The sequence below is a fragment of the Suncus etruscus genome, chromosome 12 (assembly GCF_024139225.1).
Source record: "Suncus etruscus isolate mSunEtr1 chromosome 12, mSunEtr1.pri.cur, whole genome shotgun sequence".
Taxonomy (NCBI): domain Eukaryota; kingdom Metazoa; phylum Chordata; class Mammalia; order Eulipotyphla; family Soricidae; genus Suncus; species Suncus etruscus.
In genome coordinates, this window is record NC_064859.1 from 103,913,357 (window position 1) to 103,927,136 (window position 13,780).

At 47.8% G+C, this 13,780-nt stretch overlaps 1 protein-coding gene across 1 annotated transcript in view; it reads right to left on the reverse strand.

Moving 5' to 3' along the window:
• Positions 1-13,780, reverse strand: part of LRPPRC (leucine rich pentatricopeptide repeat containing) — a 57,300-nt gene that overhangs the window by 25,269 nt on the left and 18,251 nt on the right. The window contains 9 exon segments of the mRNA XM_049784712.1: positions 3,184-3,391; positions 5,045-5,130; positions 6,218-6,348; positions 7,317-7,433; positions 7,729-7,773; positions 8,040-8,117; positions 8,338-8,444; positions 9,325-9,382; positions 12,355-12,382. Of these exon segments, the coding sequence (XP_049640669.1) occupies positions 3,184-3,391; positions 5,045-5,130; positions 6,218-6,348; positions 7,317-7,433; positions 7,729-7,773; positions 8,040-8,117; positions 8,338-8,444; positions 9,325-9,382; positions 12,355-12,382 (858 nt within the window).

A 13,780-nucleotide genomic window follows, 5' to 3' on the forward strand; every position in this document is an offset into this window, starting at 1 on the left:
TGGAATGCTGGGAACTGGACCCAAGTCGGCCTCATGCAAGGAAAACGTCTTCCCCACTGTGCTATCACTCTGGCTCCTGATTACTTTCCTAGATAAGGCAAGTGTTCGTTTACCAACTCTATTATTTTGAAATCCTGCTACAATTTTTCATTTTCCTTGGCAAATAATACCCAGATTAAAAAGAAAAATATTAAATTTCTATTGTGTTTTTCTTTATTTTTTATTTAAATTTTTGGGGGGTCACACCCAGCAGCGCTCAAGGGGTTACTCCTGGTTCTACGCTCAGAAATCGCTCCTGGCGGGCTCGGGGGACCATATAGGATGCCGGGATTCAAACCACCTTCCTTCCACATGCAAGGCAAACACTTTACCTCCATCCTATCTCTCTGGCCCCTCTATTGTGTTTTTCATCTCGTGCAAAAAAAAAAAAAAAAAAAAAAAAAGATCACTGCCAGTGGAAAGCCATCTCAATCTTAAGGTCAGTTTTCCAAGGCTCTCAGGAAGCCAGCGCAGCTTCACAGACAGTCACAGCCTCTTCATAATCTGAGAGATGCTGCAGAAAGATGCCGCTCTGCTTGCAGGAGGCCCTGAAATGTTTTTCCATCTTTATCTCAAGTTTGGATAAGGACGACTCACTCCCCAGCTGGGCTCCTACCTGCTGAGGTCAATTACACGACACGACTGAAGATTAAACACATTTAATCAAATCAAATCCATGTGGACTTTTTGGCAGGCGAGGATGGTTAATCCCAGTAATGCACTTGTCACGGTTCTGAAGTAATTAGCTATCTTTTCTATCGGTTGGGGAAACAAAAACAAGGAAAGATTCCAGTCAACTTTTCCTTTCCAACGGATCACTAGCTAGGAGCATTACCACTGTCTTTTGTAAAAACACAAATCTCCTTTGTATCATTAAGAATAATGAAACAATCAGTAAAACGTCCTATGAAGCCAGATGAAACAAGGAGCTCTTCTCTGACTCTGTAAAGCGAGGATAGGAGGGGAAAAAAAGAACACCCCCGCCCCCACAAGCCTACACAGGTGAACATCGAAGGGTGCACTTCTCTCAGACTGAGCGTCCCTAGGGAGTGAGGGAGCCAGCCGCCCGTGAGCCCCCGGCTGCGTGGGTCAGGGGCCCCATCACATCTTCTCCTGCAGTCTCTTTCTCCCCTGCCTCATTTTCCTACTTGGTGATTCTGTCTTTGCACAGGAGGAGTACAGTTGGGCCTGATTCTGGGCATGGGGCCCATTTCTTTCAAACCTCCAAGCGGAGTTCCTCATGCAATTTGCAGAGACGAGTCTTTGAAACAATCAGAATTTCCTAGCAAGAAGCTACTAATTATAGGATTTCTCTGAAAAGTTGGCGGTGAAGCATCAGAACTCAGGAACAAAGTAATTGTTTGACGCCCGTGTTTCTAGAGGGCTGGAGTGCCGAGACGGTGGCAGTGAAGACCCTGCCGTCAGCCAGGGAGGGCAGGAGCTGCTTCCGAAAGCACATCTGCACAGCTCCCAGCTTCTTGACAATCTAAAGAGCTGTTTTTAAGTCCGCACTTTAAATGCAACACCACATCAGTCATTATAATCAATTAATTTCTCCACTAATAAACACAGAAAAACAATGTGAAGACGAGGAAAATTATTCTGCTCCATTTTTTACTTCTGGTACTGACAGTAAATCAGAAAATGCTAATCGCTAAACAGATTAAAATCTGCACTGAACCATAGGAGAGATGACAGAAATAAAATACAAGGAGGTCTGTTTAAAAGGAAATCAGCAGGGGCCAGAGCGATAGCACAGCGGTACTGCGTTTACCTTGCACACAACAACCCGGGACAGACCTGGGTTTGATTCCTTGCATCCCATATGGTCCCCCCAAGCCTGCCAGGAGCGATTTCTGAGTGCAGAGCCAGGAGTAAGTAACCTAAGCGCCGCTAGGTGTGGCCCCAGAATCAAAATAAATAAACAAACAAGCAAGCAAGCAAATAAATAAATAAAAGGAAAACAGCAAAGACTGTCCAAGGAGGAGAGGCTGGGTTCTTTTTTTTGGGTTACTCCTGGCTGTCTGCTCAGAAATAGCTCCTGGCAGGTACGGGGGACCATATGGGACACCGGGATTTGAACCAACCACCTTTGGTCCTGGATTGGCTGCTTGCAAGGCAAACGCCGCTGTGCTCTCTCTCCAGGCCCGAGGCTGGGTTCTGACTAGAATGTAACCCCAAGTTCTGACCATCTAACTAGAATCTCTCCCTCACAGTTCTGTCTCTAGAATGTCTCCTCCTGACTTCTGACCTCTGACTAAAATGTCTCAATCTGATCATCTAAATAGAATGTCTCCCCTTCAGTTCTCACCATCTGACTGGAATGTCTCTACCTGTTCTAACCATCTGACTAGAATCTTCCTCCCTCAGTTCTGACCATCTGACTGACTAGGATGTCTTCTGTGTTCTTATCATCTTATTTCTTTTTTTTTGGTTTTTGGGTCACACCTGAAGTACTCAGGGGTTCCTCCTGGCTCTACGCTCAGAAATCGCCCCCGGTAGGCTCGGGGGACCCTACAGGATGCCGGGATTCGAACCAGTACTTCTGCATGCAAGGCAAACACCTTACCTCCATGCTATCTCTCCAGCCCCTATTCTTATCATCTTGACTAGAATGTCTCCCCCTAAATCCTGACCATAATTAGAATGTCCCCTCCAGTGTTCTGACTATGAACCAGAATGTCTCTTCCTGTGACCATCTGACTAAAATGTCTCCTCTTGAGTTCTGACCAGAATATCTCCTGCTGAGTTGACTGTCTGACTAGAATGTCTTCCCCTGATTTCTGATTGTCTGACTGAAACGTCTCCCGAGTTCTGACCACTGACTCGAATGTCTCATCCTGGTTCTGCTCACCTGACTAGAAGGTCTTCTTCCTGATTTCTGACGATCTTATGAGAATATCCTCCTGAGCTCTGAGTGTCTAACTAGGATTCTAGCCGCCTGTGGGCATTAGTACCTGCCCAAACACTCCAAACACTCCCAAAACGCGCCCAAGGAGGGAGGGATCCAGTGGGCAGCACTCCTGGTTTGGGCTGAGGATCCCTCGGCCACAGTGGATCTGGGGTGCGATATGAGCCCAAGACTTCTGTGACTCTGGAGCCCCTTGCGTGCTGGTTCTCAATGCCAGCGGACGCCTCACTTACTTCTGCAGGTAGAGCGTGACCAGAGGGGAGGTGAGGGAAGTGGTCGGCTTGGTCAGCCCCAGGGTCACGATGGCCTCCAGCAACTGCTTCACGGTTTCCGCCTCGCCTCTCAGGGCCGCGCCATTGAGGATGTGGAAGAAGGACAACACGGAGGCCTCTTTGAGGGGAACATCTTTCTCTTTCATCTCCCTCAGAATGTTAATAGCATCTACAACGAAGTCACACAAAAGACCCTTAGGTAATTTCATGTGGGGAAAACAAACTGCTATTAAAACAGCATTTCGGGCCCAGCGGGAATGTAAATCCCGGCGTATAATGCCGATTTCAAGTTAATTACTACTTGCATTTCTAAACGAGACTACAATTATAAATCCACAATAGTGTGGCTTTTTTTTTTTTAAATCATCTCCATGCAACGGTGACGACAAATCACAGACAGGGACTGGGTGCCCACTCGGCACGAAGGGCCCTGCCCGCCTGCCCTGCGGCGGCAAGATCCTCCTAAATGGATGCTTTTACCGCTCCGAGCTCACATCTGCTAAATCACGCCATTGTTTCTTCAGCAGATGGCTTGTCAGGAGGCCAGATAATAAAGATGTGTTTACACTGTATGTACAGCCAGACTAATGGTCTGATACCGATAGGGCCTGTTTGCTCTGTCGATACTAATTAGCCGAGCAGAGCCAATGAAAGCTTTCCAAGAGGCGAGCGCATGTTAATACGCTACTTTCATTAGGCTGCATTAGGGAGGCAGAAACAAACATTTTGGGATATGGAATAAGTGCATTTTTATAATGTTGCTCTTAATTATCACAGGCAAAATGTTTTGACCGCTCTGCGAATGTGATTTTTCTTTTTTTTAAAGAAAGGCAGGCTAATCCTTAGTTTTCTATGTATGAAAGAGTCCTGGGGAAAAATTTCATGCTCAAATCAAGCATTCCCCCTGTGGTTTTCACCGCGGCAAAATGTAAAGTCTTCGCTAGGAATGAAAGGAAGGGAAACCCGGAAAGGAAATCTCAAAACAGAGCCAAATGGGGAAGTTAAGAAACAAGCAAATAGTAAGAACATATTATCAAGTGTAATTGACTGTATTAGGCTCATTAGCATTCTCTCAACAATGAGAAAATTAGAGTATGTAAGTCAGCTGTATAAGAAGCTAGACTTCTCTTGAGAAGTTACAAATAAAAAATTGTCAAAGTACTTTTTCACCAATGTTATTTATTATGAGTTTGACTATGGTAAAATTCATGCCCTGAAATATGAGGGCAAGTCTCTCTTTTTTTGGTCTGTTTTTGGGCCACACCCACAGCGCTCAGTGGTTCTTATTCCTGTCTCTGAGCTCAGAAGTCACTCCTGGTAGACTCAGGGGATGCCGGGGATTGAACCCAGCCAGGTCAGTTGCGTGCAAGGCAAACACCCTCCCCTCGTGCTATGGCTCCAGCCCATGTGAAGGCATGTTCATGAGCCACATCCTTAAATGTGAGGACATGTTTATGATCCACATCCTGAGATGTGAGGGCATGTTCTTGGGCCTTTTGCTCAGCCTGCCAACATTCCTGAGCCAAAGCAAAGCCATTAGCGAGGCACAGGAGCAGATTGTGCGGTGAGTCATGATCTTCCAACTCAACCTAAATAGCAGCGCTAACAAACCCTCGATGCAGACACGCAGAGGCACTGAGCTGTGGAGATAGAAGTGACAAGTCGGCCACCCCACTAAAACTAATGGCCACAGCGTCCGTGCAGCTCTGCGGGGACTCACATGCAAATGTGTGCACAGGGCCACGCTCCTCGCAGGCCAGAGAGATCGTTGGCACCACCTGCCAGGCTGACCCCACGACATGGCTCATCGGCACAAGCTTACCTGAGAGCTTGCCATGCTTCCCCAAGACTCTCACGAGAGACACATACTTGCTGGTGTCAAGGACCACGGAGGAATCGAAGCGGTCCCTAAAATCAAGACACCAAACATCTGTCAGACGCCGAAGAGCTGAGGGATCCCAACCTTCTTCCTGTTCCTCCGTACACACCCAGCAGTGGTCTGAAGTGCTTTGAAGACTGGCCTCATGGGAAAAAAAAATTGAATTTTCTGTTGTTGTTTTGGTTTGTGGTTCATACCTGGCAGTGTTCAGGGGCTACCCCTGGCTCTGCGTTCAGAAATCACTCCTGGCAGACTCAGGGGGTCCTATGGGATGCTGGGATCAAACCTAGACCTGCTGTATGCAAGGCAAACACCCTCCCACTGTGCTATTGCTCTGGCCCCTAAAAATCTATTTTTTTTTTTTTTTTTTGGTTTTTGGGCCACACCCAGCAGTGCTCAGGGGTTACTCCTGGCTGTCTGCTCAGAAATAGCTCCTGGCAGGCACGGGGGACCATATGGGACACCGGGATTCGAACCAACCACCTTTGGTCCTGGATCGGCTGCTTGCAAGGCAAACACCGCTGTGCTATCTCTCCAGGCCCTAAAAATCTATTTTTGATGAGGTTTACTTTTTCGAGTCAAAGCACCAATGAGGACGAAATCTGTCACCCACAAACACAGTGTCAGTCCACCTACAAGTGATACTTAGGATTGAGCCGTGTGCCATGTCATAGTGCTTGGACACCAACACTCACACACCAGGAGGACACTGACATGCTTGATGTATCTGGACGGGAACTCGAGGACAGCAGAGAAACTGCCTGTTCCGTTCCTACCGCCTTTGAGAAAAGGGATATTTAACACAAGTCTTCAAAAACTGTAGCCAGGCCATGTAGATGACTCAAGGGGAGGTGGGGAGAGTAGAGCAGAACATGTGCCCAGCATGCACCAGGCCCGAGCGGGGCGTGACCTGGTGCTCCCTGACAAGACACAGGCTGAGCGCCAAGGCTGTGGCTTCAGGGGCTCAGCTGTCCCTCTGTGGAACAAGTCGGGATTCATACAAGCAGCTTCTCCTGACACAAACACACTCTGCAGCCCCTGAGAAAGAGCGACCCGAACTGTGCGCAGGGCAGGGCAGGACAGCTGGGCAGGGTCCCTGGCACCACTGGCACTCACAGCTCGTGCTTCAGGTTCAGTGCCTCCTCCGCGTTATCGTGCCGACAGCACAGACCGATGAGAGCTGCGTAGCCACTGACGGTCATGTCCGACTCATACTTGGCTTTCAGCTCGAGAGCTTTCTGCATATTCTAATGAGACAGGCGAGAAGCACAAGTAAGATGAAACGGTAAAAAGTGAAACTGCCACTGCTCAGAGCTTAGCAAGGCCGGGTGACGACCAGTCCTTGTACAATCCACTGGACCCATGCCACTGAGTTCCTCCTGGTCCGTGGTCATTTTCTTTACCCGTCCACAGGCAGGCAAACAGGTAAGGGGCCCTTGAAGGACATGTCATTGTCCCGCAAAGTGGGCGGCTACTGACGAGAAACAGGATGTTTTCACTTTGGCGGCCGTTTCCAGCCCCTACTTAGCCTTACTCCCATCACTGCCAGTTCCTCGCAGTTTCATTCAGCACCAAGGAATGTGCAGAAATGTCATTTAAGAGAACCATATTAGAATCTTAAACTCAGCTGCATTTCCGTGCGCTGAAAGCAGAGGCATCAGACCAAAGCGAATGCAACTATGAACTGATGGAGCCGAACAGCAGACCCCAAACTGCAGGCACGCAGGAGGACGAGTCCTGAGTGCAGCTGGCGCCCTCGGGAGAAAGGCGAGAGACCCTTTATCTCAGAAAGAGCCTCTTTTTTTTCTCCTTCCTCTCCCAAGCAGGAAAATGGAATTTCAATCCCTGCATTAACAACCTAGTAATATTTGACTTGCAAATGACGCGGCATGTATCATTTGCTGACAATCTGGATAGGAGAGACCGGAGCCTTGGCTTGAAAGGACACTTGGCATGTATGCGAAACCCATCACAGCTGTTGCCATCCTTCACTCCGCAGATTATCGTAAACAAACTTCAGCAACCCGAAAACATGCCATTCAAGGTGTAGCTGAAATTCGTTAACCTTTCATTTAATTGACTTCTTTACGGGTGTGGCCCGCAGGATCAACTGTGAAAAAGGCAGATGCCCTGCCTGGTCTGTGCAGGAGGACCCGGCAAGAACTGCGCCCTGAAGAAGCACACTTGGAATTCGGGGACCAGCGAGCATAATTACCTCCTCAGAACAAAGCGTCAGGATGAGCTGCCTCAGGGTCTCTCCCAGGGGCTGGTTTTCTGCTTTCATCTTCTCGAGTGTCTCCTCCAAAGCGGAAGATGAGACAACCTGCACTGTCTGGAGAAACGAAAGGGGACCCGGACTCACGGAAATGCATGACTCTCACTATGCTCTGTTCCCAGATGGAACAAATCCTGCCTGTCTGTCGGGGACAACCGACAGAGGGTGTGTGGGGGGATGCTGCCCCGAAAGGCACCTTCCCGGGGTCCTGTGGACACTCCGGACTTGGGTCAACTTGGCTGGGGTGTAGAGAGGACAGAACAAGAAGAATCGCTGTTGGGTTCAGAGTGGAGAATTCTCGGTGGACGTGCCAATGCAACACCAAGCAGCTTCAATACCAAAACCAACTTACTTTTCGAGAGTCAATCTTCTCTCGGTCAACCAGCGCAATGACGTCCTAAAATCGGGATTTGAAGGAGAATGGAATGAGAAAACCAGAAGAGAGAATATTCTGCAACAGTGGAAAGCAAATTCTCACCTCACTGATCCATCTATCCCCAATTTTAATAGAAATCCTACATAAACTTTCAAAGAGTCTCTACCAACCATCAAAAGTCTTGTTTTTAGCGGTTTCCGGCCAATAAACATTTGCTGGCCAGAGCATCGCCTTCCTAGGAGGGACCCTGCTTTCCCAGGCGAGGGCTGGGCCTTGTCATCACGCACCTTGGCTAGCTCAGGAGTGTGGTGGCCGTCCAGCACATTGCGGATGCCTCTGTAGATATTCTCGGGAATTTTTACATTCTGTGGAGGGAGGAGGGGGGATTAAAAAAAAAAAAAAAAAGAGTTTTTAGGCAACCAAACTGAAATCTGTCTAACAGAAATTATCTCAGACATAATTTACGTCTCCAACTCCTGTATGTCATTGAGAAGTGGTCTGGTTGTACTTAAAAGCAGCAATTTCGAACCTAATAGGTACATGTCAGGCAGGACAGGCATTATAGAGCGAAAAATGAAGCGGTACCATCTCCCTCAGCTGATGGAAGTATTGTCTCAAACGCTCCTCCTCGGCCTGCACCTCGGAGTCACTCATGCTGTCAATCAAGCTATAAAGGAAGTAGCCAACAGCTTCTGTGGAGAACAACAAGAGAGCGCGTTCCGCGGAAATTACCCCGGCTGTCATGTTATCAAGATTAATTTATAAGAAATCATTTTGGTGTGAGATGTCACCCTGATGAGAGGCTCTGAAGTGGCAACAATGATCACTGAGGCATAGAGATTATGTGCTTGGGGAGAACACAGCTAACTGGGGAGTGAAAGGAATATTAATTATTTTCAGGCCGAGTGACAGCTTCTCAGGACTGAGTCTTACTTCAATCTATTTTTCCCCCTCCACCATTCTGTGACAGAAAAGGCCCTGCCCAAGGCCATACCCTCTTCCTGTCCATACCACAAGGAGGGGGAATAAAGAGATGAAATCTCTGAGCCGACTTTTTTTTGGGTACACAATACTTAAGGAACTACGTAAAATAAGAAAGCGCTGTTAAAATGTTGAGCATAGAAAGTTAAATAATTTTAATAAGCAGATACGATAATCCTGTGGAGAGCTGCCTATTAGCCAATGAAAAACCAAGATTAACAAAGATGTTTCGTACCAACAGTAATTTTCCCAGGCATTCAAGCATGAACCGTATAGGGCCATGTGTTAATAACAAGGACAGAAACCGCGAACATTCGAGAAGCGTAGGCACAGAGGCATATTCCCCAGGCTTTATTATATCAAGGAAAACAGTAGCTGTTGAAAAAGCCTCTGGTACCAGAAGTTGGACAGAATCGGGAGCCCCTCAGAACCCTTTGGCTGTGTTCACAGTCGCCGCTGCCCATGCAGCAACTCACCAACACTAAAGACTGGTCGGATCCATGTCCTACAAAGCCTTCCCCCAGGGGACAGTAGGCTGCCTGCCCTCCTGCCCACCCGCACCCTAGGCAGGACAGGGAGATGCTACCCTACCAGCTGGTCCCTGTGGTTCCTGGCAGTAACGAGGGTCATGGTACAGCAGCTTCGTGATCTGGAAAACACAAGGGCAGCCAGCACTGAGCACATGGGCCAGGGGGGCCCAGCTGGCCTTCCCCATCCCCAGGAGACCAGACTTTGCCTTTCAACAGTAGTTTGTCTTTTCAGCAGAAGCGAGCCAGCACACGCTGGAGACGCGTGTTTCAGCCTCCAGTTCTGCCCTGTACGTGCCTTACACAGAGTGTTGGAGAAAGCAGCTTTGGGAATATTCTTCCTGGTCCCGGCCCTATTCCCTCTTAAACTGCCCCTACTCCTGCTGAAACTGCATCCTGTCTAGAACTGATATTCTGAAAACACCTATTAAATAAGTAGCTGAATAATATTTCTAGCCATTCTTTGTTCATTTCTGGAGCCATTTTAATGACATCAAAACCAGGAGTCTGGGGCCAGAGAGATAGATGGAGGTAAGGCATTTGCCTTGCATGCAGAGGGACTGTGGTTCAAATCCCGGCATCCCATGTGGTCCCCCGAGCCTGCCAGGAACGATTTCTAAGCGTGGAGCCAGACATAATCCCTGAACACTGCTGGGTGTGACCAAAAAACCAAACAACAACAACAACAACAACAAAAACCAGGAGTCTATAAAGTTCTAATGGGTTGTTCTCATGTCTTGTTTGTTCTTGCTTAGTTTATACCAGTTCAATAAAAACATGAAAGAGGGGCCAGAGATAGCATGGAAGTAAGGTGTTTGCCTTGCATGCAGAAAGATGGTGGTTTGAATCCCGGCATCCCATATGATCCCCCAAGCCTGCCAGGAGTGACTTCTGAGCGTAGAGCCAGGAGCAACCCCTGAGCAATGCTGGGTGTGACCCCTCCCCAAAAATGAAAGACATTTAATACCATTTAATACATATTTCCAACAATGAATCTCCCAGCAAAAATTTAACCTAAAAAAAATCATTATACCCACTCTGATGAAAATGACTATAAAATATGTGATACAGGGCTGGAGAGATAGCATGGAGGTAAGGCGTTTGCCTTTCATGCAGGAGGTCATCGGTTCGAATCCCGGCGCCCCATATGGTCCCCTATGCCTGCCAGGAGCAATTTCTGAGCCTGGAGCCAGAAATAACCCGAGCACTGCCGGGTGTGACCCAAAAATCACAAAAAAAAAAAAAAAAAAAAAAAAAAATGTGTGATACAAATTTGGTTATATACAGTATCAATGTGAATTGTAAAAACAGGAATGGAAACAGCTGTTTTCTGAAGTGGTGTGGGTCAGGAAGCCTGAACAACTCAAGTCTACTGTGAATGAATTTGTTTCCTCTTCAAGTAGCACCTACACAGATGTGTCTGTGTTGTAAACTGCATGCCATCGCTACTATTCGCTTAGAAGCAGAATCTGGAAAAAATGAACACAGCTCCCCTCACTCCACCAGACAGCTCAGATAATGCCACGCTCTCAACAAAAAATCAAATGAAAAATCCCTTCCAGGGGCCGGGACGTGATGCGAGTGGCAGTGCACTTGACCCCCAATGCCCCAGGCTCCTGTAGCTTCCACGGTCTCCCCAAAAACCATCGGACAGGAGAGGGCAAGGAATCAGAAATAGCAGTACAGTGGGCCCTGGTCTCACACACAGCTGACCCAGGTTCAGTTCCCAGTATTACACCAGAGCCATCCCTGAAGGCAAAGCCAGGAGCAAGCCCTGAGCACAACAAGGTGTGTCCCCCACAAAAAAGGAATGAAAGGGTATTTTAAATATTTCTTCTTAGATTTGTCTCTCCAAAACTCCCGCAGTAACGTGCAATGCTAAAGATAGAGATAGATTAATTTTTTGGTTTTGTTTTGGGGCCACACCTCACACTGCTCAGGCTCACTCGTGGCTCCACATTCAGGGAGCAGAGGTGGTGACAGGGTAGAACACAGGCCAGTCACATTGAAGGCAAGCAACCTTTCTGCTGCACAACTACTATGGCCCAAATGAAAATTTAAAGCAATCATTTAAGAGGATGGAGTGGTAGCACAGTGGTAGGGTGTTTGCCTTGCGGCTAACCCAGGACGGGAATGGGTTCAATGCCTGGCATCCCATATGGTCCCCCGAGCCAGCCAGGAGCGATTTCTGAGCACAGAGCCAGGAGTAACATGAGTGTCACCAGGTAAGGCCGCAAATTTTTTATTTAAGTTCAGAGCTCCTTTTTACTAACACATACTTTCTTTTTGTGTGTGTGTGTGGGGGGGGCCACACCTGGTAACACTCAGGGATTACTCCTGGCTATGCACTCAGAAATCGCTCCTGGCTTGGGGGATGCCGGGGGATTGAACCACTCTGGCCCACTAACACATACTTTTTCCAATCTAGCCCAAGGACAATTATTTTCTTCCTTCCTTCCTTCCTTCCTTCCTTCCTTCCTTCCTTCCTTCCTTCCTTCCTTCCTTCCTTCCTTCCTTCCTCCCTCCCTCCCTCCCTCCCTCCCTCCCTCTCTCTCTCTCTCTCTCTTTCTTTCTTTCTTTCTTTCTTTCTTTCTTTCTTTTTCTTTCTTTTTCTTTCTTTCTCTCTCTTTTTGGTTTTTGGGTCACACCAGGCAGCGCTCAAGGGTTACTCCTGGCTCTACGCTCAGAAATTGGCCCCAGCAGGCTCGAGGGACCATATGGGATGCTGGGATTTGAACCACCATCCTTCTGCATGCAAGAAAAATGCCTTACTGCTGTGCTATCTCTCCAGCCCCACAATTATTTCTAATAAAAAAACTGTCGCCTTCTTTAAGAAGGCACCGATTTAAAGCTGATTTTCATGTGGGGTGCCTAAGGCACACATGTGCACACAATTAAAAATCAGCCAATGCAAAGGTTATTTATTCTGCTTAGGCTGTGATTGCTTCGAAAAAGGGGAAAACGGGCTCTAGTGGCTGAGCCAGGAGAGCCGCTCAGGGCTCCAGGGAGGCCATCGGGAGCTGCCACAAGGCTGGGCTTGAGCAGTCTCCAAAGCCCTGAAGAGGAGCCTCCGAGCTCAGCCCCAGGTACTCACCTCGCTCCAAAGCGCTACATCCACGCACCTGTAGGGGGCAGCAAAGGACCAAAAATAAGTCCAGAGGTTTCAAAGGCATTTTCAGCATAAATACACTTGAATTACGCCCTAACCCAGACAGATCAAAACCGTAAATAGGCAAGTGACTGTTTCCCAAATCAAGTCAAAATTTCAGGATAGGGCAATTTAGAAAGGTTTTGAGGGGCTGGAATGATAGCAAAGTGGAGAAGGTGTTGGCCTTGCACGCACTGCCATTTCATAGGGTCCTGCGAGCACTGCCAGGAATGATTCCTGAGCTCAGAGTCAGGAGGAAGTCCTGAGCACCACCAGGTGTGGCCCAGAACAAAAACCGATAAAAAAAAAAAAAAAAACAAAACCAAAAAAAAAAGTTCCTTTCGCTTCCTCTGAACCATTAAAATAAAATTAGTTTGCTAGGTTTTCTTCCTTTTTTTTTTTTTAAAGTTAATTTAGGCCTTAGGCAAAACTAAGCAGCAGCAAAAAAAAAAAAAAAAAAAAAAGCAGCAGCTAGCAGGTTTGGGCCTGGCCCCATTCCCTGGTCAAAAACTAAGCAGTGAAGTCAGCACAGCAGCTCATGGAAGGCCAGACCAGAAGCTCCATGACACTGCAGGCCACGGTGCTTTGGGGTGATTCCCCAAGAAAGCACCTTGTCCTGGAGGGTCCCGGGCGGTCAGAGCCCAAAGACAATCGGGGCCCATCCCAGAATGGCCAACACTGACTGACTCAGGTGACCGGGACTTTAATGCAGTGGCCTGTCCCTGAAGGAAGCAGCTCTCCTGGAGAAGGCAAAGCAAGGGCTGGAGACAGAGCAGCAGGGAGCGCGCTCACCTTGCATGCTGTCGACCTAAGTTCTGTTCACAGCTCCCCACACGGCCCCCAAGTCCACTAGGAGAGAGCCGGAGCAGAGCCAGGAGTCAGCCCTGTACACCACTGGGTGTGGCACCAATACAAAACCAAAAAGCAAAGAAAAACAATCACCAGACTCGCACACGAGCTGCACCAACCTTGGTACCTGCAGCCACCGCATCTATCAGGGTCTAGCCTCGCCCTGCACGGGCAGCAAAGATGGCAAAGTGCTGCAGGTTAGCAGAGGGGGTTCGAGAAGGGCCAAGCTGCTTGAGACCCCGCATGTGAGGTGATGACCTCAAAGACCAAAGAACGCGGCCATGTCGTAGGCCTAGGTGAAAACCCATTTACAAAACTGGACAACCCAGTAAACACTGGGTGTCCTCAGATTTTTAAACTAAATAAAACAAGTCTCCCTTTTTTTCTAAGAAATTTTAAAAATGCCGAAGATCAATTCAAACATACATTATTAATTACTGTTAATCTATCTTGAGCATAATAGATTTTGTTCTTCAAAATACAAATTCCTGGGAATTATGAGTGTAATATTTCTTTTTTTTTG